At 42.6% G+C, this 27,973-nt stretch overlaps 1 protein-coding gene across 7 annotated transcripts in view; it reads right to left on the bottom strand.

Moving 5' to 3' along the window:
• Positions 1-3,452: 3,452 nt before the first annotated feature.
• The window catches only part of NRG1 (neuregulin 1), a 148,996-nt gene continuing 124,475 nt past the window's right edge, over positions 3,453-27,973 (bottom strand). For 3 of the 7 annotated variants that reach the window (XM_027745175.2, XM_027745170.2, XM_027745176.2), the window contains 6 exons: positions 22,655-22,678; positions 18,003-18,105; positions 14,097-14,223; positions 13,447-13,577; positions 12,744-12,947; positions 7,717-8,715 (listed from right to left, as the gene is read on the bottom strand). In XM_027745175.2, the coding sequence (XP_027600976.1) occupies positions 8,064-8,715; positions 12,744-12,947; positions 13,447-13,577; positions 14,097-14,223; positions 18,003-18,105; positions 22,655-22,678 (1,241 nt within the window). In that variant the 3' untranslated portion in view covers positions 7,717-8,063. Of the gene's footprint in view, positions 8,716-12,743; positions 12,948-13,446; positions 13,578-14,096; positions 14,224-18,002; positions 18,106-22,654; positions 22,679-27,973 lie in introns of all 7 variants that reach the window. The other 4 variants (XM_039379292.1, XM_027745171.2, XM_039379293.1 and 1 more) reach the window with 4 other exon arrangements.

Raw genomic sequence — 27,973 nt, 5'->3', positions numbered from 1 at the left:
TGTGTCTAGGGTTATTTCAGTGAAATGAGAGGCACATAGCCACCCTTCACCCTAATCTGAGTCCCCTTACTCTTCCACCTTGCCAGTCCATTCTCAGCTGTGGCCCTGTGAAAGCTCCTCTGCAATCTGTGATCCAGCCTGTCCATCTGGGGAGGAAAGAGGCATTCCCTTTCAACCTCTTTACAGCTGTACAGGACAAATACCACCCTCAATTTTTCCTCTCTGAGGTGCAAAAGGTGTTTCCTCTTGCATGTAGGAAGTTTTGCAGCTGCTAAATGGCCTTGTTGTGGCATTTTTCCTTTCCTGTCACTGAGCATGCACTGAACATCAGGAAATCATTACAGAAAATTGAGAGACTGTGTGTGTGTGTATACACATACAGAATCCATAACCCAACTGATGCAGTAATGTGCAGGGTAAGTTAAAATACCTCCCACACAATATCTGGCTTCTGAAGCACATCTCCAAATTGGCCATTACCAGAGTAATGACTTAATCAGTTGTTAACAATCATTGTACTCCCTACCAACCTATGAGCATATAACCTTACAAAGACTCCCCTGGTACCTCCTCTGTTGCTGTCATCAAAAGAGCTGGCCTTATTTCAGGTGTTTTCTATGCACTGCTGCCAGGGTTCCTCTCTCTTGATTTCCTAAGGCATCGCTTCCAGTGCAGGGAACTCTCTTGCTACCCCCAAGGGGAAGAAACTAAGTGGAAACTCAGCAGCTGCCATTTACGTTAGAAGTCCAGCTTCCAACTAAAGTTGGTGCTTTGTTACCTTCTGGACTTAAAACCTTGGAGAGCAAGGTCTAGCTTTCCAGGAAATTCATTCTGTTCACACTGACGGCTTTGCCTCAGTTTCTGACAGTCCCTGCAGTGCTTAGAAAGAGCAGTGCTCCAAACACCCTGGGGTGGAGAGTGCCGTGCTGCCCCAACCCCAGTGACACTGACAACCTTCCTAGACGTGCATAGGCCAGATCTTGTCCCACCTCTTCCTTGATGGGAGATGTGGAACTTTCCTTTAGTCCTTGTCTTGATGGGTGAGGTCATCAGGAGCATACCAGTGATTTGTGACATTTGTCCTGCCACACTTAGTCTGGGGTCAAGGGGAATAACTTCACAATCAGTAGAACTTTTCTAATGAGGGCTACTCTGAAATTACTCCAGTGAAAGGACATATCATCACATAGAAAAAGCACTGTGGGATCAGAAATCCCCAAGGCTCTGTGTCTTTTTTTTTTTATTATTATTTTTTGCAAATGAAAATGAGCTTTAGCCCTGAAGGGTTCCCAGTGCCACTGTTAGGGGTTTGTTAGGAGTTCTCAGACTCATAACCTGAGCACAGTCCATGTTGCTTTGCTTGAGCTACACAAGTTAATCACCAATGACTAGCTGCAACACCTCAAAGCATTTGATATAGTTTTCTTCCCATCAGTTGTAACCGAGACAGAGAGAATTAACTTGGGGAATGCATTATCCAAATCATGTGCTCATAACTGGGTGGAGTTGGCATGCTAAGAGCATACCCAGCTGTGGGCTGCAGGAATGAGAAGGATCTGCTTGATTTTCCTAACGCCATCTGCTTCCAGACCTCGTGGAGAAGTGCAGGGGCAGAAGCTTGGCAGAGAAAGCCAATAGGATAAAGACAGCATGGAGTGACAAACAATTTGTTCAAGGACAGCTATTTGGGACACACAAGGATGTGTTACCTAAAGCTCTCTGGTCTATATCAAATGTAACATCAGGTCCTTAGTCCTCTTGGCTCTGAGTGGTTCTTTTGGTACTTAATTGCTTCAGAAATCTTCTCCCTCCACTCCCACCCATGAAAGGCCAGTGGGGATGCCTGAGTAGGGGTCTGGTTTCTCAGAGCAATCCATTTCAACCACATGCAATGAAAATAAGAAGGCCATCCTATCCTCAGCAGTAGCACTGTGTCATAGGATGTGCCTCGTGCTTGCTCTGAGGTGGCAAGGCCTTACCCAGCTAAGACATTCAGGTGAGGCAAATAGCCTAAGCATCCAGACTCACAGCTACAAGGTCCCTCTATATAAAACAGAAAGACAGGGAAGTTGTTCAAGGGAAACTGAACCTGTCCTGAGATTTGACTGGCCCACCAGGAGGAAGAGTGACAGAAATCCCTTGCCTCTCCCTCCCTCCTTCACTCCCTCCCTCCCTCCTTCCCTCTCTCCCTTCTTCCCTCCCTCTCTTTATCCCTCTGTTCCTCCATTCACCCATCCCTCTGTTCTTCTATCCTTCCATTTCTCCACCCATTCCCAGTTTGGCATCTCATTCAGTACCAATAGGTAGGTGAAAGGAATCTGACCTATGTGTTTCCACCAGCCCAGGGAACAAATGAACGTGAAACACATCCAAGACCTCTTTACTGCATTTCTCCCTCCTCTGCTCGCTCCCAGCTTTGTCTTATTTAACACTTCTTAGCAGCAAATGACTTTACATACTTATATCATGTAAGTACAGCCAGATTAGATATCTATTCTCCTCCCTTCCAAGTGTAGCAGATAGTTGGAGAAGGGTAAGAGCAGGGAAAATATATAAGACATTGCCACCTTATACAACCTCCATATGTTTTGAGTTCAATTATTTCCCACATATGATGTGGTTTTCATGGATTTAGTAATTTTCACTGGATTAATGTCTAACATCTGGCCCTCACCATGAATCCATGGAAACTTTTATGATCCACAATCTCTTGCAGCAAGTAGTTCTCCAAGTTCCCTACACCTTACATGAAGAGTTACATCTTTCTGAATATGGTGCCCAGTAGTTTTGATTGATAACTCCATTTTTTTATTGGAAGAGGTACTAAACATCCAGTCCTTTCCTACCTTCTACAAGAAAATTATGTTCCCACACACCCTTGTGATATCTTCCCCCAGCTGTCCTTTCTTCCAGACTAGTGAGATACAGCCTATCCTGTGCTTCCCAGACCCCACTAGCTCCGGATATCTCTTCACCTGGGTTGCCCTCCAAACCCTTGCCTATTATACTATTTCTCTTCTGAGACAAAAAGACCAGGACCACAAGACCTGCACAATTTGGGTGGTGGCATAGTGACGCTATCTGATAATTCCTGGTATCTGATTTGCTTTACTGACTGTTGCTGAACGGTGAGGTGCATTTTTGTAGAGCAGGCTCCCACAGTCCCAAGACTGTGTTGTTTCTGCCTGTCCCCCCGCCCCCCCCCAACCCTTCCATCTTAAGTAGTAATGGTCAGGGTAGAGCTAATAATTCTAACTTCAGAAACTAAAAATATTGTACATAGGAACAAGAGTGTCTGCCAGAGACCCCCACGGGGATGAGTCAGAAATCTCAAGAACAGTGGCCCACAACAACAGAACAAGACCTTTACAATAACGTTTGGATACAGAAAGATGGTAGCTACTGACCTGACACAGTCTGCTGAGCAGCTGGGCCAGGACCACACATAACAATTTAATCCAGCACCTCTTTTACTGAAAATGAATAACAAAACCTTAATAAATCAACAATTACTTATTGCTGTATTTGGGGTAATAAATTCTTTAGTTTATCAGTAGCTTGTGGCTTCCATAGCATGTTCTTTGAACAGTTTGCCTTTCAGTTACATCCCCTTTCTCTCCTGAACAATAAATTAGCATTCTTTTTTTTAAAGGAAAAGAGGGGAAAAAGAGGATATATTACAATTTTTTCAAAGCAAAAGGAAAAATGCAACATATTTTTGACATATATCTTAAAATAATATGAGGATAACTTTCTCTGCGTGTTAGATGCCTATGCATAAATAATAAAGGACGTTGTGTTATTTACAGTGTTACACAATAAACTAAGAGCATCTCATTTAACATATAATCCATAAAGACAGTAAATAATGAAAACATCCATGTATGTACAAGATGTATTTACAATAGAATAGAGAATTACAAATGATGGTAATTGGCCATGTTCTTTGTCTGCCCTTCTCTGCAGCATTTCATAGGTGCTTTTTTTGTTTCTTACTAGTAGTAAGTCCCAGCTGATGGTAAGTAGCCACACTGCAGGGCCAAGAAGTGCTCAACAGGCTGAGAAGTGTGTCCTTTGAGGAGACACAAGTTTGCTATCCTGGATGCTCAGGAAACTGCTTGCAATGTGTGTGGGAGAAGCAGGGAGATGCAGCATTGTTGTTTTGTAGGACTGGAAAGAAAGAGCTTTCCTTTTCCCTGATAAAGGCAGTGATTAATCTCTTAAAACCTGGGGGTGTTGGGGTGGCTCAAATGAGGAAGAGAATAACTGGGTCAAGAGGAGGAAGTAGGTTTTTCTCTGTTACATGAGAACATCTGTGGAGCTGTAATGATTTACACCCCCTGAACAGGTAGGCCGTACCCAGGTTGTGCACAATATACTCCAGCTATACACCCCTTAAAGAAACCTTTTATCCTGGAATAACTCCTGCATATAAACACATACACAGGGAAAACTCACGGCCAAAATTAAACGACGTGGAAATAAACCAGGACAATCTCAACAACTCTGCCACCACTGGAATATTTCCCCCCTCTTCAAAGAATGTTTCTTCTTGCCACGACTTTTCAGCCAAAAAGCTGGCAAGGATTGCACAGTGATGGCTCAAGGGCGTTGGGACTGCCTAGCTCAGAGGTCTGGGTACTGAAGCAAATATCCCCAGCAGGGGAGCTGGCCTTTCCCGTAGGCACTTGCTGGCTCTGCTCCGTGCTGCTGCAGCCTCCAGCCCCTTGGCCAGCAGGAGATGGCTGCAGCCTGCCAGCAGCATCTGTGGCCAGGTAGACTTGCTAACGTCTGGGTGTGGTCTTGACTGATGAGAAACACCCTCACAGAGTATAAACACAAGCTGAGAGGTGGGGGGCTGTGTCCTTCTCCCAAGTTCTGTGAGTGCCAAGCTGGGGCAATTCCCCGTAACTTGCTGCTGCATGAATTGTGCTGTAAGGCTGGGTTCTCCACAAAGACCTAAGGGCTTAGGCAGCCATATCCCCAATTGTATTTTCTTGTTCTTAGGTCCGTGTGAAGTCTCCAGCCTAATTTCATGCTTACCCTATAACACACTGTGTATGTCCCGGGAGGGAGGAAGAGTGGGAACTGCACACCGCTTTGACTTTGAGGCACTGCAGCAGAAGAGGTGTGACATTTTTCCCTAGACCTACACCAAATAAATCTCACAGGCACAGCTCCCAAATAGGGAATTGCTCCTTCATTTTGTACTGGCCCTCTATAATAACAGTGTTAGTAGTCAAATAATCTGCTCCACGTCAAGGCATGTTCCCTTTCCATCCCGATTAATCCGTCTGGGCTATTAACAGACACTTCAGTGAGAGCTGGCCTTGTGGGTGATCTATACTGGAGGAGTTTACAAAAGACTTGTGTTATAATCTCTATTCTGCCACTAAGATGGGAAATTTTTGGGGAAATTCGTTGTTTCTCTGCCATCCTTTTTCTGTCTCATCTGTCCTGCAAGGTCTTTGCAGTATCAGAGGCCTTCCTGAAAGGACAGATTTTCAAGTGCCTCTGGAAACTCAACAGTGTGAACCCTGTGGAAACTCGTGGCCTTCATCAGGAAAGCCCACTTGGCCCTCTGAACAACTGAGTTGCAGAATTACTGGGAAGGTGGATGTTCTGCTGCATGGGATTGCAGATAAATAGGCATGACTAAAGGGATGAAAATGAGAGTACGCTGTCTAGAATTTGTAGGGGAGTTTTTGTTTCAGTCTGCAAAGGCAAAGTGTCTTCAAGTACATGCCAACTAGGGAAAAATGGCAAAGGGGACTTAAGTCCAGACTATGTATTTGCCATCTCCCATAGACTTCTCAAATAAGCAGGGCCATTTCAGCCACCATGTAGCCCAAAGCTGTGCTAGTTTCCTAGCATACCAACATCCTACAACTTTGTTATCTTCTTCTTCCTATACCAAGGGTTTTTTTGTTCTTTTTCTGCTGAATCTGGTGTTCAGGTAGACTCACCCATGTTCTTACTAATATGATACATTTATTTATGCAGTGAGCTACTCACTGATTTTTGTCATCCTGGCAAAGAGCTTCTTTTACTATACTTTGCTTTCAGGTCTCAAATTAATAGGACATGCTTTGTTCATCAAAACTCTTAAGCACATGCTTAACTTTGTGCATATGCTGGATGTGTAATTGGGAGTCTAGCACATGCTCAAGGTAACTTCTGCTGAGATTAGCACAAGCATATGCTTGAACAATTTACTGAGTCGGGTCTTTAGTTCCTCAGGTTTGCATCTCACAAAATTTCTTTGACGTATTTCTCTTCATTTAACTGGGACCAGAATGTGGCCCAAAGGATGAGTGTAGTTTGGCTGAAATTCTTTTTTTCTTGACATGGCTCTTATTTTGAGCTCAGTAATACCTGTAAAACATATGTTCTCATTTTCAGAATCCCCAGAGTCTAGGAAAAGCATTTGTTTTCCACATCAGTCCTGAGTCAATGCTGTGCCAACTGAATACACAACAAAAAATCAAAAGAATAGAAGAGGCAGAGTGACCCTGACTAAACTGATAGGAATTCAGTGCAAAAGAGGCCATTTGCTTCTGCCTGGGTGGATGCAACTGCTCCAGCACTGGCAGCATCCTTGTTCATTACTAGTTAAAGACTTCAAGACTGTCACTGGCTGTATAAACACTGATATCAAACAGTCACACATGCGTTACTCTGGCTGTAACCCACATGGTGTGCTTGCCTTCATAAGTGGCCTTTGCATCATCCTTGCCTCTCTCTACCCAAGTAATGGAGTAAAAAAAGGCAAGTAGAAATAAACTCCATACATCTGCTATGTCCTTCCTATGTGCCTATACTTTTTAACCATTCAGCGAATCAAGTTCTTCCCTAAAAGCATTTCTGTGTCCAAGAGTAAGCCTTACTCCAACAGCAACTCTAACAATGTATTGCTAGAAGCTTGTCAGGGTTCTTTCTGAGAAGGAGAAAAAAAGGGAAGAAAAATTGAGGGGAAACAAAAGAATAAATTGTGTTTTAGAAAGCAACATTAAAAAATAGAGGTGAAAACTGATTGCACTTTTATTAGTGGCATTTGTTTTCCAGCTAGATCTCTTCCTTGCTTGGTTACAGATATCTGCTATTATATAAATTTTTTTAAAATTTTTTTCCTTTTTTTTTTTTTTTTTTTTAAATAGAGTATTGGGTTCAAAGCCTCAGTTAACTTAAACCCATTTCCTAAGGGATAACTAGAACAATTAATATCTGGAAAATAATGAAATGGCAGCTCCTAGTGATTATAAGCTGACCTCTGATTAATAATAATATATTTGGTTTAAAATCACAGTATTACTTTCTTTCTATAAGTAACATTACTTAATGCAGGTTGGTGCTTTTTTTTTCGTTTGTATGTTTTTTGTTATCCTGCTGTAATTAATAGTAGCATGCTGTTGGATCTACTATTATCCCAGTGCTCAAAGAAGCAAACCTTTTGGCTGGCAGAGAGCAGACAAAACTCATCTCATACACAGGAAGCAAATAAAAGTTCTCATAGAAGAAAATTTTTTTTCCAGTTTTTTATCTTTTTTTTTCTTTTTCTTTTTTTTTCTTTTTTTTTTTTTTTTTTTTTTTGGTATTTTTTCTGTGGGGGGGTGTGTATTGTGTTGGGGGGGTGGAGTAGGGGGGGATGTACAGGGTGGCGGAGCGGGGGGGCTGCAGCAAGCGACGGCCCAGAGGACGGAAAATTCTGCAACATGCAGTCATAAGCCAGTGCACAAAAAAGCTAGGACAACTGAGGGCTAAAAGGTTTTGCAAAATACTATGGGACAGCCATCATTGTAACTGTACAAAACTTGCTCTCAACTTAACATAACATAAAGGCACCATTGATATCTTTCCCCATTTTTGAAATACTGTAAAAAATTGCTACATATGGCACATAACACATTTGTACATACGTATATTTAATTTATAAAAGTTTTTTTTTTCCTCTCCTGTTTTCTATCAGCGGAATTGCTAAAATAAAATAAATCGTTTAATTTAAAGGTGGAATACTTCATTATATAAAATAAAGTTTTACATGTGAATCTATGTGTTTTTATGTTTTATACAGCAATAGGGTCTTGGTTAGCTATCACACTGGACAACCTTGCTTGCAAGTCTTCTGGCGTGGAGAAGCGGTTTGCCGGGTTAGTCCTGCTCTCAGCCAGCCGGAAGGCAGTGGCCGGCTCCAGACCGGTGGCCCCGGGGTTCGGTATGCTCAGGAACGGTGTATCCTCGCCTATTCTCTCATCTTCGGTTTCGGTCTCAGAGCTGCTGCTCTCAGAGCTCGTGTCGGAGTCCACTTCCACTCTGCTGGAAATGTGGCCGTTGGGCTTTGTTCTTTTGACCCTCCGGCTGTTGGTGAGTTTCTTTGGAGGCTCCTGTGCTGGTTCGTACTCCTGCGTGGTCTCGTACTCCTCATCCTCCACTATCCGCAGAGGACTCGGTGGCAGGCTGTTGCTCTCGTGGGTGGCATTGTGGTGAAAGGAGTTGAATTGCTGAAGGTGGTGGTCATACTTCTCATGTAGCTGCAGTGGGGTCACCAGGAGCAGTGGTCGCTCCTCTTCTATGAAGGGACTCACCGCCACTGAAGGGATGGAGACGGTCAAGCTGGAAGCCGGTGGTGACATTGTGGAAGGGCGGGACTTGGGAGAAGTTGGAGTGTGAAAATCGACGGGTGACATGCGAGCTGGTGTGGTCATAGCTGAGACATACCTGAAGAAAAGAGATGGGGAAAGGTTGCAAGCACAGGAGCAGTGGTGACCTGTGAACACAGCAGCTCGTGGACTGGGAGAGAAGCAGCAAGGATCCCTTAAGATCCCCAGCATCCTTACATAGGGCTACCAGGGAAACTTTCCTGTTGCTATTAATCCTACAAACTGCTGACTTCTGGGACGCCAGACAAAAACATTTAAGAGCAGGAGGAGCACAGCAAAGCCCCCAGATCTGTTTGCCTGACAAGAGCCATGGAGATGCTGTAAATTATTTGCCAGAATAACTTTCTGGAATTAATCCAGGAATGGGATTCAGAGACAGAGGGGCTGCCAGAAACAAAATGCATTTGCAAGTATTTTCTCAAAAGGGAAAAAGGCTTCTGCACTTCTGGAAGGATTTGACCAGAAGTTGGGGTGCATGTGAACAGACAGGAGGAGAGAAAGGAAGGGAATCAAAGGGCAGTCCTCTTGGGGCTTCATCCTCTTCTGGCAACCAGATTGTCTCAGGCTAAGGAGGAAAGGAGGAAAGTAATGTTTGGATAAAATCTAGAGCCAGATTCTTCTACTTTTAATCAATGGGGGCAGTCAGAGAAGTATTTGCAGCACCACCCCAGCAGCTTTGTGCTGCTCCACTGCTTGGGTGCTTGTTACCTTGGCTGGTAGGTCTGTTTGCAAAGAAATATGGAGTATCATTTGTCCTCCTTTGGGAACAAATGCTAAAAGACAGGATTGTCCAGCCTAGTCTTCATGATATCTCTGCAAAATTTGTCCCTGTTCCTTTGGGAAGGGTAGTAGTCAAAAGTGATTTCTGAAAATGAAGCTTAGGTGCCATTTCAGAGTCTGTCCCAAAGAAAGAGGACAAAAATTGTGAGACTCTCAACTGGTTTGGATCAGTAACGATGCTGGTGGGGTCATGTGTATTCATGACAGGTGAGGATCTGCCTGAAACCCCTTGATGGAATGCACAGTTCCCAGCATGAAACTTTGCATAGTTTGGTTTTGCTTTTATTCTTATTCTAAATTCACCTGTTTGAATTTAAGCTGTGTCCAAAGCTAAAATCTTAAGCTCCATCTCTTACCCAGGCCCATTGAGAAAAGTTATGTCTATGATTGATGTAGTTATTTAATTTTTCATCAGTGATTTATTTATCTGAGCCTGAAATTACCAAAATACATCTGAATCCAGCTTTCTTATCCAAATTATGACTCAGTTGCACATATTACGCTTGATTAGAACACAGTTATTGGAAAAAAGAGAAAATGGGACAGATTCTGAACAGATGTGTAGTAGAGTAAATTAAATGCACCAGAGGCACATTGAGGAACAGGAGAAAGAACTGAACTGAGGAACAGGAGAAAGAAAAACAAAACTGAAATTATGCATGGGAATTAACCAAGTTGGTTGGGTAAAGGACAATTAATAGGTCTGTGCATTGGAGGAATTAAGTAATTATTTCTCCTTCCATGAGTGAGCTTTTCATCTCTTTCACATTTTTAAATAGGCATTGTCTGAAAAAACCAAAGCCTTTCTACTTCACCACCTGGTACAGTGTTGGATATACATCTTCATGACACACTGGATTTTAGCTAAACTGGTTCTGTTAACGCATTAGGTTAGTTAAATGTGTTCAACATACTGTGCACGCTTCCAGCAGCGTCAAGTTACTCCTGCTGGAGTGTTTGTGCATTCACACATTGCTGGTGTGTTCCCCCCACGCCGTAACAGGGCAGTGCTAACTAGCTGCTGTCTGCAATCTGAGGCACAGGAACTGAAGCTGTGCAGCTCTAGCCCATCCTGAAAAGAAGGTTAAAAGGTGATTGATTTATCCAGCTTCATGGTCAACTATGCTGGCTCAGTGAAAGGGGATCAGAGTGTATCCACATCCATCCAACAAGCATTAACTAGTTATATGCTGCCAACTTCATCGTATAGTCCAGCCTTTTGCGCAGAGATAGTGTTTTTTGATCTTCTCTTCTGTAAGACAGCTAAGGACATCCAAAATAAAACTCCTTGGGTTCTCTGCTTTTCTAAACAGGTGGCAGGGCATGGGATCCAACAAAGGGATGGGGCAATGCAAAAGAACCCCTCATAATGTCCATTCTATCTCATTTCAAAATTGTGAGGTATCTGGTGGAGGAGCACAGCCTTGATCTACCAATTCACACCATATTTGATGGCTTCGGGAAGTAATTCTTCAGCTCTCACATTCCTTTATGTTTCAGAGTAATCTTTAGTTGCAAGTAACTCTCATTCTCCCCCTTAAATACACACACATACATGCAATCCACCTAGAGAGCAATTGGCCATGTATTTCCTGCTTGCTAAAAATAGATCGGGCCTGCAATTAATGCCCAGGGAACTATCATCTCCTGCATTCCAAATTCTCGATCGCTTCAGGCACAAGCTAGGCTGTCAATGCCTGATGAATTATCCAGAAATGTTGCTGCTTTTCACTTGTAGCACAACCTTCAGGAGACACAATAATTGATGAAATGCCCTCTTTCTTCTCAGCAAAACAAAAAGGAATATGCTGCTCCCCACCCTCCCCCCCCAGAAAAAAAATTAAACCTAAACAGTTCATATCAGAATGATGCTCTGGGTGTCCCAGGCAGTGCCAGGAGACAGCATGAAAGATCTTCACTTCTCACATGCAGATGCCCAAATATACTAAGCTACAATACTCGCCACTGGCAGGTGTGTGCCCGAGCATCCTGTACAGTTCCCAGGCTGGAGACAATGTGGTATTTACTGCTACAGGTCCTGATCCAGCAAAGCACTTAAGCACACGCTGAGCTCTACCCGTGTGAGCAATCTCACTGACTTTAATGGAGCTACTTGCACGATTAAAAGTTAATCTTGTCGAAGTGCTCTTCTGGACTGGGGCCACGGCTGTTTGTGTCATGTGAGCCATCTATCTTGAAATTAAATTCCATGGTAAATAAAGGATAAGTTATAAGGAGAGAGCTAGTTTACTACCCTTCGTGGCACTACACACAGGGTCCTTGCTCAGTGGGCCCTCTCCCTGCTGCTAAGCAGTTTTTTGTATGGCAGAGGAAGTACCACTGAAATGGTTTTTGCTGCACTTGCACATTCATTTTTCCAGAAACCACAGTTTGCCTCCTGCACAACTCAGTCTCCTTGGGAATTGCCTGGCTGCATTTTTGACATCATGGACATCCCACAAGATCAAATTCCTTGTGACTTCGAAGTGCTCAGAGAATTGGTCCAGTAACCCTCTGTTTCCCTTTTCTTCTGCCTATGATTCCTGGGAGCAAAACCCTCTTTAAATGTCTTGTTTTTTCTCAGTCTTTCTTTTGCTATTCTGAGGCCATCACATGCTCCTGAGGCAAAGTGTTAGCCTAAACCGAAGATGAATTTTTTCAGTAGAAGTTGTCTTGCAACTCATGCACCTCAAGGCAGACCTCAGGAACTGATGAACCAGCCTTTTCAGAGAAAAAATTACTTTGTTGGAAAACTCCCAGCTAGCTTTATTTCTAACTACTCCTCATTTAATAATGACTTGGGTCCTTCTGGCTTGCACTTTGTGTTCCTCGCTTTTGTTTAATAAAAGGTCAAAGGGAATTTTTAAAGAAGATAAAAGGTTTAGGAGCTGAAATCCTCCAGAAAGGAGGTGGTAGCATAATATCTAATACTGCTTAGGAGTCCTTAGTGCCTTCCTCCTCTGGATCAATACATTGCTTTTTCCCTACAAAATCCCTCAGTTTCCTTATTTGCATCTTCTAACAAAAGGATAATTAAGCAAAGATGTGGAAATTTCTGACTAGTTACTCCAATGGAGCTTTTCCGAGTGTGAACTGCTGGCTAATAGGAATAAATCCAGCAGAGGCAAGAAGGGAAGAAATGCTTTTAGTAGACTTCAAACTACTATTAGGCCCTCCACAAATGAGGAGGCGTGTGCCCTACACGAACAGCTGCACTGTTGGGTTTCCTCCGGTGCTCCCAAGCTTTGAAACCATTTGGGAACACCAGGCCTTCCCGGCTGAAAGCGAAGCGGTGGTGCGTCCTACCTTTCACTGTGAGGAGAGTCTCGGTAGGAGTCAGGGGTCTCTCTCGCATGCCGGAGGAAGCTGTTGCCTTCCCGTGGGCCGCCGATGCCGTTGAGGCGGCCCCGGGGCCCCGCTGGGCTGGCGTGCCGGCTGTTCTCCATGGAGGAGCTGACGAGCACCGAGTGGCTTTCAGAGAGGATGCTTTCAGTGTGGCCATTGCTCCAGCTGGAGAGCAGCAACCAGGAAAAGAGAAAGGGAGAGCATAAGTTTGGGCTTTACTGGCAGAGGCATATGAGCAGAAGTTTAGCCAGGGAATAGGAAGTGGCTCTGTTGCCGCTCAGGACGTACAGCCTTTGGGTTGGCAACCGGGGCGGCAGAGTTTTGTGAATTGTATGGATCCACATGCATCAAGATGATTTTGCATGTATGGATAAAAGGAGAGGGAAGGAGGGCTTTCCAGTCATCACAGCTGTCACTGATTTAGCAATTTGCACATACTAAAATTCAAAGTGACAGTATTGGAATGCCATTCAGATGGCTCTTTGTAGATTCATGGGAAGATAATTAGTTAGGTGATATGACATAAAATATTGGTAGTCTTAAAATGAAAACACCATGGAGGGAACATAGATTCTCCCCAGTTTGTTGTTTCACACATCTTTTTGGTTTTGTAACAGCAATAGATAATCTATTAAGGGTGCCATTTGCCTTCCCCCTCCAATACCTGTGGCTAGGTGTCTGGGTGACTGTCACGGAGTGGTGTGTTGTTGAGGTGTAGTGGCTCGTAGAAAATGAGGTCTCTGTTTCTCGCTCGATGACATGCTCACTGGAGATTACATTTTTCGAAACGTACTGCTGAAAAAACCCAGACAAACCTCAGGTTTACAAACTGTAATTCACAGCACATTTGTAGACACAATTTCCAATCCCTTCTCCCCACACTGCAGTCTTTTACATGTGCCAAAGCACAAATTTCGTTATGTAAATACATGCAGAAACCATACTGACACACTTGAGCAGTTCATGTACACCTCTGCATACATACCCCATCTAGACTCAAAGTAGGAGGAGATAAATGAGGAAAGTAGCAAAGTTTTGCATTCCAATGAAGCTATAAACAACATATGTATTTAACAAGATGTCCTCACAGACAGAGACCTGGAAAGGCAACCCCCCCAACCATCAGATACACCAAAACCACTATTCTCTGATGAAGAATTTGGCACTAGTTAGTGGCAGTAGTTTCTCCACCTGGGTGGAGAAAGCCAAGAGAAATGAGTCACCAGCCTGCAGCAGGCGGAGGTTTAAAAGCTGTGGGGTGAGCTTTCCTGAGGCACTGGCAGCCTAGGTTGAAACGTGGGCAGTGAAACCTACATTCACCAGCTGGACGTTGTCCGGCGGTGGGTTGGGGTGGTGCGGCCCGTTGGCCATGTTCATCACATTGTTCCTCTCCGAGCGCAGGCTCTGCCGGAGGCGGTCGTGCAACTTCTTCCTCTGCTTCCTGCGCGCGAAACACGGAAACGATTTTAATGGACAGAAGGAAAGCAGCTGCACCTTTCAGCACATCGATGTTGATGATAATAACGTAACACCACTTTTTTTTTTTGCCAGAGTTTCCCCGCGCTGCTGCAAGAGCCCGGGGTAATTCTGAAGACTGCGGGTCTAATTGCAGCTGGAGCTGTGGGGACCTGCAGAGGGGGGAGGAAGTTTGGGATCCCTTCCAGGAGTCAGCAGGCCACAGGGGGATGGGAAAAAGTGTGAGGAAAATGGAAGCCATTTCTAAGCAATGCTCTGTCTCAGGAGAAGGGCTTTTCTCTCCTCAGAAGGGACCGGAGAGAGATTTTAACCCAGTGACCACGATGCCCTCACAAAGGCCCAGGCAAGGTTTTTGAAGTCCATTGGGTTACACCACTCTGTTCACCACAGGGAGCCGAGGTGGCTGTGTCTCAGGCCTTGCTTGCAGACACTGGAAAATGATCTTTGTGACATGGCAGTTACATGTTTTTTCAGTGAGATTCATCTCCTATCTCAGCAGTGCACTTCAAATTCATAAGCGTGTTAAAGAAGTGAAGGGTGCAGAGGAAGCTTCAGAAATCCCAAGTAATTGACTACGTGAGGTATGCCTGAGCCTGCAGACTTCCTGGCAGCTTTGGAAGGTTTCGTTTTAGCAACATCAGGTTCACTCTGGAACCTAATGATTAACAGGTGGATGCCATGGCTGCTAATGCATTTAGTAGAACCACCCATGTACTGATGAGTGACATGGTCTCTGGCTGACTTTGATGCTTCTACTTTGTCCCGTCCTCAGCTACTCTTTCCCCACTTGTTATTAACATATAAGTCATACAAGGAGTGGCTGAGGGAGTTGGAGTTGTTTATTCTGGAGAAAAGAGAGACTCAGGGGTGACCTTATCACTCTCTACAACTACCTGAATGGAGGTTTTAGCAAGGTGGGGTTGATCTCTTCTTCCAGGCAACTAGTGACAGGACAAAAGGAAATGGCCTTAAGCTGCACCAAGGGCAGTTCAGGTTGGACATGAGGAGAAATTTCTTCATAGAAAGGGTTGTTAAGTATTGAAATAGACTGCCCAGGGAGGTGGTGGAGTCACCATTCCTGGAGGTATTCAAGAAACGATTGGATACGGCACTTAGTGCTACGGTCTAGCTGATGTGGGGGTGATCAGTCAAAGGTTGGAGTCCATGATCTCAGAGGTCTTTTCCAACTTAAATAATTCTGTGATTCTGTAATCCTTCCGTCTCTCCTCAGAAGAACTTTTCAGGAGATCATTACAAGCTGTCAGCAACAAAACTTACAGCACAGTAAAACCTGGCGCTGTGAAGGCTATGCAGAACACACTAAACAGTACACCAAAATGAACACCTAGAGAAATAGCTACTCAATTTTAAACTTAATTTATCAATATTCCCCAGTTTTGTCTGATTATACTGGAGAACTTCCACCATACTACCACAGAATCTGTGGAAATGAAGGGAGGATGCAGGCTCCAACACACGGTGGAGTACGTGTGACCTTGGTTGTGACAAAAGCAAAAATACATACAATTCCCTAAGCTGTAAGCAGAATGCAGACAGTGTTGGCAGGGTAGGACAATATAAGATATAACAATTTTCAATCGTGTTGTGAACTCAAGGGGACTACTCTAAGCTTTATGAAAAGGAGAGGTGAAGGAAAAACAATAAATATGTTGAAGCTTGATAGCCAGGAAAGCTTAAAGAGAATGAAAACATTACTTGACACACAGAGCATTTTACATATTTTCTCTGTGTGTATGTGCTTGGACAGTGGAAAATGCTTAATTTATATTGCACCACATGAATAGCATGAGCTGAGATGGCTACTTCAGAAATGCTCCTGTCTCAGAAGGATACAGTCCCAGATCCATATGGACTTTCTCCTTTGAGGATAACCAGGCATCATCTTAGGACACATAAGTGGTTAAGGTGGATGGAGAGTGCAGTGCCAGGAAACATTTGAGCAGCTGCCTGAAGACCTGACTAGGCTGAAAGGTGACGCTTGAGCAAGGGTTTAACTTGATTTCATGGCTCCCTGAGACCCTGGAGACCTTGGGAGCTGAGGACAACCTGAATTTTTTGAGATGGTAGAGAAAGTAGGTTCTTGAAGGAGTTTATCATCTGCAGGACTGAGATCCTGGCACATATAGCCTGGGAATCTGTCGTTAGCAAACCACGTTACTTCCCAGGTATTTGCATTTGCACGCTTCCATCTGTGCTGTTTGTCCTCTAGGAAAGGGACACTGACTAAAAAAAGAAATTACTCCGCAAAGCTGAGAGAAAAGACTAATGCAAAAGCTAGTGTGTATTTCACTTATTTTAAGAAGCTTTTCCCTTAATGTAAATGACCTGAAAATAAAGTGCCACTGAATTAAGACTCAGTGTCTGAAGATATTGCCTTAGCAATTGACCAGCAGTATCTCTTGTGAAGAGACCAACAAAGTCTGAGCCATTACATTTTATTAATACTGCTCTCCTAACACCATTCCCAGGATTACTCCTGGTTTCTGGGTTTTCCCCTATTTGGAGAAAAGAGCATGAGGAAATCACCTGACAGATAGCTGTCTGGCGTCACTGCTGCATTTGGAGGGCCATGAACTGGCATGGTGCTCTCATCAGCTGTGTTGGAAAACATTTAACTTTTGGCTTGTGGTGATTGCTAATGTCTGGGGCAGACAAAACATCCAGACCCTTGATGGGTTCTGGGGGCTCTTTATATAGAAAATTCTACTTCAAACATGCTGACTATGTTTGTTGAAATTCATGGAGATGCCTTGGCTGATTTCAAAGAACTCTGAATCAGGAAATATACTATTTAGCTGCTGAGCCTTGCCAGTTGCCATTTCTGAAAGCAGTAATTGATCTGATTATTTTATAACTGTTTCAATTGTTCTTCACTGACCACTGGCACCAGGTTATGGGTGGGAGCAGCTCTATGTGTGTGTGTGTGTGTTTGTGTGTGTGTGACTCTCACTGAGGGGGAAAAATGATCTCTCTCCTCCCCCACATTTAACACATCCATTATTGGTGGGGCCTGTAACAAAAAACAACAACCCAACTGCCAATCAGACCCTGAAACAGTAAATCAGGTTTATAGAAATGTGGAATATTTATGATAAGGGTTTTCTGTATTTTGGCGGGGAGATTTATAAGAGCAGCCAGAAGTTCTGGCAGCAGAAATTCTACTGATGTTCCGTGTAATTTATGGTCCAGGGTGCCTCATGCATGTTTGAGAGTCACCCCCAGTAATTTAGAGACTCACAGAATGCATTTAAGTGCCTACTTTTGCATTGAGAGCACTTTTGTGTTCATTTTTTTGGCCTTTGGTGCATAGTAACTTTTAGCACCATTAATCTTGTCTCAAGTACAAACAAACTAGGCTGATATGTAAAATTTACTGCTGGGCAGCAACATGATTCCAGTTTTGGAGTTTGTCCCTTTTCAGTTGGGGAAACTGGCTCGAATGGGTGATAGGGAAAAAACCCCCAAAAAGCAGAAAAACAAACCAAAACAAAAACCCCAAAGCCTCTTAGAAACCTTTCAGATATCTGCCTTATTTTTGCACTGCTGATGGACATGGAGACCTGCACTCATCTGGCTTGGACCAGAGCGCCCTGGCTATAAGTTTGTCTCTTCAAGTCAGCTCTGGAGAAACCCAGACAAAACCTTATGTTCAGAGGAATATAAGCTACAGTCAACTGGGAAGGCCCTGACCAACAACCAAAGGTATAAAATAGAAAAGTTTACTTGGTTTTGCAGTAGGCCACCACACACATGATGCCAACTACTAGAAGAGCAATGCAAATGCCAGTTATGGTCAGCACCCGTTTCTGGTACAATTCCTCAGCTTCTAGAAAGGGACAAAAAAAGAGAAAGTCACGACATGGAGGGTGGCTAGGCAAGGAGCACATCATCAACAGCTGGCATGCTACAAACCACTCCACGAATTCACACAGCCACACAGACACGGCCACCACACTTCAGGCAGACTCTTTATTAACTGCAAGGAAAACAGGGCTACACCACAAACTCTTAACACAATAGTGGAGATGAGTACAATTACAATCAAAAGTCAGTCTGGTTTTTTTTCGTTTGGTTGGTTGTTGTTTTGTTTTGGTTTTTTGTTTGTTTGTATTTTTTTTGCTTTTTTTTGTTTCTTTTTTTTTGTTGTTTAAGTCAACAAGAATAATATCTAAGCAACAACTTCACAACTGACAAACACTCAGCGATTGCTGGAAATAAAAATTCAATGTGCTAAGGTAATAACATGAATTTGCAAATGTTTTGGAAGTTTCACTCTGCAAAGACAGCTGGAATGAAAACCAATTTTACAGGTCTTAAGAGAAACTTATTTTTTTATTATCTTTTTTGGATTGTTTTCATATCCAATGTCCCTCTGCTCCCATGTCAATTTGTATCTCAGCTGTCTTTACAGGAGAGATTTCAAAATATTCTTCTACATTTGAGACATGAGCTTGGCTTGTAATTATATCACCAATGGAAATGAAGATATGTTTTGAGCTCTGGTCATAAAATTCAGAGTCTTCCTCCAGTGCTCTCCTAAAACACAGCAATATCAACAACCAGCAGTGCCTTGTATGAGAGAAATGTTGAATTTCTACTTGCATCTCTTTGTGACCAACAAAGGAACTCTCTATCTGGGGTGGCAGCTTGCTCAGTGATGACAACTTCTTACCGATCTCGTTCACCGGAGATATTTCAGTATTACAAAGGTGTTAGTAGCACTGGTAATGTTTGGGTTGGAGCTACTGATGCTTTCCAATCTCGCTCATGCTTGGCAGAGAGCACTGCTGAGTGCTCTGCTGGGGAAACGTTATGCAGGGAGTGCTGAAACAGAGGCGCATTCTGTGCTGACGCTTTACAGATGTGGATTTGCATTCCCGCTTTTAGGACAAAAATGGATGTCTAGTTTTACTCAAGTCTTATTTTTGGTTAAGCAGACAGTCTGATAATGACCTGCAGTATTGACCACAGTTGGAGTACCAGCAGGTGATTAAAAATAAATGAATGAATTAGAGCTGCACAGCTTTGTGCTACCTTTGGGATAAAAGCCAGCGTTATTCCTGCTGGAAGGGGCTTACATGAACATATAAGGTCTGTGGAGCAATTCACCAGGAGGTACAGAAATGCACAATGGTCCCTCACATGTGCCACGTGTCTCTGTCCAAATGATGTGCTGTCATAAATGACGCACCAGTTCAGGGAAAAATACTCCTTGCTGAAGAGGCATCAGTCTTCCCTTCAAGGTGTTTCCTGAGCTTGACAGGTTTAGTTTTAAAGTTGCTGTGCGCAAGTGGCAAATACTCCACGCAACAAACCGAAAAGCAAAAAGAAATCTTAATTTCTCTGATACAATGCACGGCACCATGGAACAAATTTTTCCTACAAGCCAAACCCACTGCAAACCAAAACACCGGCAAACAGGTCATGAGCACTGTCAGACAAAATTAATAGCTCTAATTATTAACAAGGAGGGGAATGGGGGGAGAAGAAGTGAGTTTGGTAAAACTAGAATGCTGCAAAAATGTATTAAAGAAAAAAAATAACTCCAAGAACAGAAAGTCAAAAAAGGGAAGGAAGAAAGGGCTGAAACTCCAACCAAACCAAACCAGGACAAAGAGAAAGAGAGGAAGGTGAAATAAAGGGAAAGACAAGATTAAAGGGTTGAAAAGTCAACTGCAGGCCTGGCACAACATGCTTGATACTGGAAAAAAACAGAGAGAAGAAATGCTTAGGGACAAAAAAAAAAAAAGGTTGAAGCAGAGTGTGAAGGGATTTCTCATACAGCATAACTCCTCGCCTAGTTAGTGGCACTTGATCCCCTTCCCACTTTTGCCCCTTCTGAAAGCGCTTATTAGTTAGCCATGGAAATGGTGTATTACGAGGATGTCACAGGAAACAGGAGAATTGTGCTAAGCAATTTAGGGGCTACTTTGAAAAGCTTTGAATATTTTTTTTTATTTTTTTTTTTTAACTGTCATGCCGTCAGCTGTTAGCTTGTGGAAGCAAAATGAGTAATGACATATCAACCTGTTTTTCTTGGAGGGGAAGGGAGAGGAGGAAGAAGATTAATTAACAGCGGAAACTCTGCTTGGTTGTTTATACTCGGGGAAAAATTGCACTGGCTCCAGGAGGTTTGCTCTGGTGTGAGGCTGTTGCAAACGAGCTGGGATGCTGGCTGGTGATGGCCTGGCTGAGGTCATCAGTTGTTACTTGTGTGTTGGACACTTGTGGGCACTCATCCCACTGCAGGGGAGGGGGGATGCAGCAATGCTCCTTGCACCAGCATGTCTGCTGGGACTGCAGGTCTTGAGGGGCATGGAAAATTAAACCCCCAAGTCTGCTTTCAATGCCTCAGTTCCCTCCTGTGCCCCTAAAAACGAGGCTCTACGGACAATCCGGCTTGATGTGGTGTGTGGGAATGGTGGTGCTGCCATGCCCTCCCCCAAAATCTGTGGGGGAATGTCCGCCTGGGAAGGCACGTGCTTCTGGGCATGCCATACTCATCAAACCAGCAAGCTCTCATATAACCCTGGCTGTGTTTCTGGCTGACAGGGGACAGCAGGGCCCAACTAGGGGTTGTCCTGCTGTCCTTCAGGGGCCAATTTGCACTACAGGGGATGCTGGTGGCTGGGAGGGGACAGGGATTCTGGTCACGACTCTGCAGATGGCATGGCGCCCTGAAGACAAGCCTTGGACTCTGTTTCAGGCCAGAAGAATTTTGCAAAGCAGGGACTGAACTCATGTGGGGCACTTAAGGTTATACTACATCTTGCCCCGAAACTGGCTTCTCTCTCTGACCAGTATTAATATTTACGTTATTAAATATTAATAATGATGCTCAGCTAAGTAACATGTGCTGATCAAACTACCCTGAAAAAAACTAACAGCAGCCTTGCAAGGAAGTCTGTAAAGAATTGTATGTGCAGTGAAAATTTAGAAAAGGCTTTAGCCTGTTAATTATTAAAACTAATTTCAATACATTTTTTCCCATACAGAATGCTAGGGAAATCAAATCAACTTAAGACTAAAGTCAAGATATTAAATCCCTCTATGTGCAGTTTTTCAAACATGCGCATTATGCAATTAATTTCACATCATTTTAATTTATACATAATTGGTTTAAATTTAATTTATACATAATTTAAGACAATATGGTCTTAAATTTACTCTGTTGTCAAGTTTTTCTTCTTACAGATCTCTGGGGATTTTTAAAATAATTTAATTCCAAGAGGTGGTTGCACTGATTGTTTCTTATACAAAACAAAATTTGCAAGTCAGTTTTTAAAAGGATTTTAATTTAACTACTCAAGCATTTATGTAGCCATGTATCTTCTACTACAATCTATTACTTATGACTGAGAATTAATATTACCTTGTGATAATAACAAAAATAACCTGGATTGTGAGTGGTTTTTTTAAATTAGGACTTGTAATGGGTTTTCCACAGTTCACAGCTTAAGCTAATGACATTTTGTGGGGGCATTTTTAATAAGAACATGAACTAAAACTGTGTGAAAACCATCACCATCTGTTTTTTCTCATTTGCAGACAATTATAGGAAATTCCAAACTAAAAGTGACCTGAATTTCAAGTTAACCTATTCAAGAGATGCGTTATTTGTACCTCTGAATATGAATAGCTAGTCAGATAAGTACAGTCTACTCGTGAAGAGGACTTTAAAAATCTATTTCTATTATATTTAAAGCTGAGATGTAAAAATACAGTGCCAATGTTCTTGGTTGGATGCAATATGAGTATAGTATTAGAAATATTGAATATATTTGCTGACTTGAGGATCCGGAGTCTAGTCTACTTAAATTCCTGAATAACTTCCAGTCCACTTCTAATTTACAGACCTGGAAATGAATGTAACATATGCATATAATTTACACATATGTATAGGCAACTGATTTGCACACCTAGATGTGGTTTTAGACACGAAACTTTGCTTGGAAACCAGAGCTCAAAACTGCACATTTGCAGAATTTTAAGTGGCCATAACAGTTTATCTTTTTTAATATACTGGTTAGTCATTTTGCTTAATGATTATAGTGTTTTCAAAACCTGCCAACCTTAGAAGAACTCAGCAAAGAAAATGTCAAAACTGTACAGCAGAGAAAGGAAACACTATGTTATGATTACTTCAGTAATTCCTAGAATTCCTTAGGTCTGCTATATCCTGTCACTATCACCATTTTAGTGAACTGATCTCCACTAACACTTTGACAAGGGTTGTTGTTATAGCTGTATGATCCCTTCTAAAGCATAAAGAAATTGGTTAAGAACTGAAAAGGGGAGGTGGAGAAAAAAAATAAAAAGGGGTTTATCTCTCAGGGTCTAGAATCTGCAGGCTAAAAGGAATGATTGGTCCATACCCATAAATTCAATCCCAAGATGCTCTGCCAATGCAGAAAGTTGTCAAAAAAAAGAAAGAAAAAGGAAAAAGTTTCAGAAAAGAGCAATACACTGTACTCAAAAATAAATCACATATGAGAATTATGACTATTCTGTGTCTGCATATGAAACAGGACAAAGGGGCGCCCGGTTACGGGGGCAGTGCTCGCGTATGCCTTTCTAAACTACGTGACCAGACCTGCTGAAAGTCTTATACACAAAAATATGTATGTATGGGGGATCTGAGCAGCCACAGGAACCATTAACCCTTAAAGATGTTGCTGAGATGAGAGGGGCTATGGCCTGAGGATGCCAAGTGCAGTGGCTGATTGGTTCCAGGTGGGACTTTGAAAGCAAAAGGATGCTTTACAAAGGGCAGTGTCCCCCTGCAAATGGGTTGTGCATCACTCCCCCTTCTGGACCTGCTTCTATCCCCAGAATGCATACGCTTGCTCTTGTAGGTTGTGACCTGGAGGTGGCTGGCACTGTTTGCTCAGCACTGGGAGTCCTTCTCTGCTTTGCAGATTGGCTGATGCAGGGCTCTGGCTTCTGGAAAACGAGAAACCCAGCCCATTTTTCCCTTTTCCCTATCTTTGAGCTGTGCTGCCTTGGCAGAACAACTTGTTGGCCAGCTGGATGGACCCTGGGGTGCATGGCCTGATGCTCCTTACGCAGATCACATGCCTAAATCAGCACCCCCAGGCTCCCAGTAGCTGGAGGTAAGGAGGAACACAGGTTTTCCTCACAGCAGGTAACCCTTCCCGCGGGGCCAACACCATAGCCATGGTAGCCCTTGCCATTTTTTGTTCTTGTGTGCTGTGAAATTTAAATCCAATCCTAATTTTCTCACCAAATAGATTTTTTTTATTGTAGTTTGCACACATGGAGAATGCAAATTCTTTGTTGCCAATCAGTAACATTTTAAGGGTTAAGTAAACTGGAATCCATCCAGGTCTCTTCCTAAAGAGCCAGTATTACATGCCTACCTGAACTCTGCTAATGATATACATTAGTTGCATAGAAAGCTTGGTTAAATCTTCAACAAAACGAATGACATGCCCATGCATATACATTGCTGTAATTATGCTTGCTTATAGGTAAGACACCTAGCTTGAAGGTGATTTAATTTTAGGGGAAGTAATTCATATCATGCAGTTTCTACTTCAAATAATTCAATAAGAAGTTGGTACTTAAAATGGGAATATGTTCTGGCTGAAAAACCTAACAAAAAACATGCTGAAAAAACATGCACTGTTTATTCAAACCTACATGTTATGTAGCTCTTACTTGTCTATGGTACTCCTAGGTACATTCCCTAGACCTGATCAAAAGAAAGCAGAATATCCCAACGCTTCTCATTTTATAAACAGACTATTATTTTTGATATTTTCCTATTTAACCCAATTATTGTTGCATAGTTTTTGCATGCAATGTGGTTTCTATTGAATATTTGTCTAGGTGCTCTAAGAATAAATTCAATTAGTTATTTTTAACAGCTCAGTTTTCATTCTGGATGTGACTTGAGGAGGGACATGATAGTATTGGAGGAAAAAATAGGAAGCAAAGTTATTTAAAACTACAACTGCTGAGGCACAGTGTCTACAGGATAAGAGGATGGTGCCTGGCAATGTGGAACAAATCCTCCAGAACTGCATGCTCCGTCCTTGAGTGGTGTGCCAGAGCTACTGGGCACCCAAGGCTTTGGGGTGGCTACTCAACAGATCTAGGTGGGTGGGTAGCCTGGAGATACTGTGAGGGGTGAGGACTACCTCAGTTTTTTCGTAGAGATCTCGCACCTGACAAAGGAAGGACACATTCGGATCAACTGCAACAGCAGAGATGTCCAGGGAGACCCATTTCAGCTCTGAAGCAGCAAGGCGTCATGTTTCTAAAGTATTGTTTAGTTTTCTTATTAAATGTGTTCTGTGGGTAATGAGAAATTTAAAAAGAAATTCCTTTTCATGTAATTTGATTTGGAAACGAACTAAAATCCCCTAAGCTATCACAGAACAGAACCTCTAAATGTCAGACAATTCTGCTTGAGGGATCAGGATACAGTCTCTTTGTGACATTTAGGATCCACTTTGTATTAAAAATTTTGATTCATTTCAGTGGTTCTCAGGCTGCAAAACAGGTTTTGAACTTTGAAGGCCTATGGCTCCCGTAAAAGTGTTATCCTACAACTGGTTTGAGTCTTAGAAGAATGGAAAATCTGCTCTTTCCTAATTCCTATCATAGCAATTTTAGTATTTAATTAACATTTATTGAGTAGTTTATAATGAAAAACTGTCTTTTTTAACCTTGAGCAGAAGATGCACAATGGCATTTTTCAAATTTGTGTCATTTAGGAGTCTTGGTCTCAGCACATAAAGTGGACAATTTAGGGTGCTGAAGGGCTTTAAAAATGAAAATTTCCAGTAAGATTGTATAATAGCCTCATACAGATGTGAACACTTGAGAAATATATAGAAACTGAGAAATCCTGAGGTAGCAAAACAACTAAAAATGTACTTTTGAAGATCTGTAGTTCATATGAAAAGACTGAAAAATCAAGGCCATCACAGAGTAACTGCAGTTTTGACCACCCTTCTAGGATATCAGAGCTTTCCTCAATTCTTGCCCCCTTTATCACCTCAAACAGATTCATCTTGACCATATGAGCAGGGGCTGTCGTCTAAACAAAAATTTCCCTCTGCCCTTCTTGGTACTGTCCCCCTTGCTCATCAAGGATGGCAGAGCTGAAATGGACACAGTTTAAACTGGTGTCCCATGCTGAGGGAAGGCATGACCCATGTTCAATTCATGCCCAAGAAGGCACAGAGCACGCCCCTCAAGCTGAATTCACTGTTCACTAGCAAAATAAGCAAATCCATTGGCCCTTTGGATGGGATCCTTGGTCTATCTGGGCCATTTGAGAGGACAAAGGGTTTGCCTGTGATTATGCTCTAGAGAAGCTTCCTCAACTGTCTGTTAATTCACAGCTCTGTCACTGTCTCTTATCCCAAGGATCATTCTGCACAGTGTTGTTCCAAGAGTTCTCATGCACAACTACACAAAAATTAGCCAAAACCTTTAATGCTAACTAGTTATTTTTCTTCCATTTGCCTTGATTCCTCGACCTCAAGGGAGTGAATGTGTGAGCATTCAGATACAGTAAAATATATCTGCACGGAACAGATGTGTTTTTGGAACACTCTGAGGACTGCCTTCTGCTGTCTTTAAGGAGCAGTGGTGGACCACGAGCCTCAAAGTTGAAACGGTCACAGCAGAAGGGCAGGGTAGCACCGCCGCCAGCAGCTGTGACTGCTGTGCTCGAGGAAAGGACATTGCAGGGTCTGACAGCGGGCTCCAGAGACTAGTAAAATGCTAGCACGGTTTGTTCTTCAGTTTCCCTTGGACTACAAAGGCGGGAAGCACCAGCTGAAGGGGAAATATATGTATCTGTGGTGCTGGAGGTAACTGTAGCAGTGGGGAATCTCACAGTCGTCACCTCTCAGCAACCACTGGTTGTCCTATGGTTTGGTGTGCTTGCAAAGCTGGGAGCGAGCGTAAACAGTAAGTGTAAACATGTGCTTTCCAGTAGCCTCCCTCATGTCCATTCCCAGTTATGCTCACACTTCCATTGACAGAAAGGAAAGGCATTTCTGTGGAAGAACTTTTCTTAAGTTGGAGAGCTACCTAATCTCCTGTGTCCCTTTTCAACCTATTTCTAGTTCACTATGATAACTGAATTGTCTGGGGCTAACCAAACCACTGCCAAGATAAGCCAGTTAGCCTTGCACTCTGTTGGGACAAAGGGTTTCCAGAATGCTCAGTGGCAGCCTTGTTCTAACCTTGCAAAGACCCTCAGCAAAGCTCATAACTTCAGGACTCTCAAATACCAACTTTAGGGCAGATTTCTGAAGCCAACTTTTCCTCAACAGCCCAATTAAGATAGTAACAGCTCATCAGTAGGCACACTTGGCTTGGAATCCCATTGGCTCTTTCCAAATGAAGAAAGACCCTTCTGAAAGCAAGTAAAATTAGATAGCACTGTATAGTTCACACGTACAATTTTTGTCTCCTACTGGCACTCATGCTGTTTAGCATCCCAGTTTGCTCTGTACTTTGCAAAAGCTGCATCTACAGAGCTAAGTCAATCATCCACAACACTTGGTGCAAAATATGAGCTTGGCTTTATGCCCCAGATGCAACATTTGCCTAAAGAGAACTCTCATTCTAAGCCCCCTCTTAAATGGTATGCTGTGGTCTTCTTTTGTTTTAATAATAAAAAGTATGTAAATGCTTCTTCATTAATTTTTTTTTTTTAAGTATAAATATACTCTCAATGGACGTTTTCCCAAGTGTCATTTCCACATCTCTGGTTGCATAAGAAACCAGGGGTTGTAGTGCAGATGCAGGGTGGGCAGAAGAGCCAGAAGCTCACAGCCATGGACTGGGGCTCTCAGAGTAGCCTAAGGTAGGCAGTGGTGTGCTCTTCTCCAGTGCATTTCAAGGAGAGGAAAGACTGGACCAACTCAAGTACTTGTAACTGAGCATGGCCCTCGCAGCAAGGCAAGGGCATCTATGCCTTTTCCATGGAGGCAACTTGAGAAAATCTCAAACTGGTGTCTTTAAATATCCCAACTGAAAAACTAATGAAGGAAAACCCACCTAAACTCTTCTTTTTTTTTTTTTCTTTTCTTTTTTTCTCTTGGACAGGAAAATGAATTTATAATGAACATGCAACTGTTCTAAAATTTTCAGGGTAAATTCAGCAGCAAAAAATGGATCTCATATTTTTACACCACCTCCTTTTAAATTATTCTTCTAATATCAGAAAAACTTAACTGCACTTTTCACCACAATACACAGGAAAGGTCACTTAAATCTAACATTTGGTAAACAAATACTGTCACAGTATAAAAAATTTTCAAATCCACAGTTACTAAAGGCATTTTAAAAATAACTCACACTAATAAAGCTTTTAAATCAGGGCATAAAATACACACTTGAGTGTTGGAAGGTCTGGTCTCCAGTCATCACTCTTGGGATTTACATGGGTAGCTTCCATGATGGGCAGTATGAATTATATATGGTCCTTTTTCATCCATCAATATACAAGAAAACCTATGCATCTCTTCAGGCTCCAAAATGTCCAGCACATGCTTACAGCTTTTTGTCCTATATACTAATGGAAATTAAATTAGGATAGCCTATAGACTTTCTGTGCTGGCAAGTAATCCATCAAAAAAATTGTTTCTATCATACTGCTCTTAGATCACAGTACATTCTGATGCCAGCAGCAATTAATTGTGCAT

The sequence above is a fragment of the Pipra filicauda genome, unplaced genomic scaffold (genome assembly GCF_003945595.2).
Source record: "Pipra filicauda isolate LSUMZ 115617 unplaced genomic scaffold, ASM394559v2 scaffold163_size1657671_pilon, whole genome shotgun sequence".
NCBI lineage: Eukaryota > Metazoa > Chordata > Aves > Passeriformes > Pipridae > Pipra > Pipra filicauda.
This window is presented reverse-complemented; position numbering and strand designations above follow the sequence as displayed.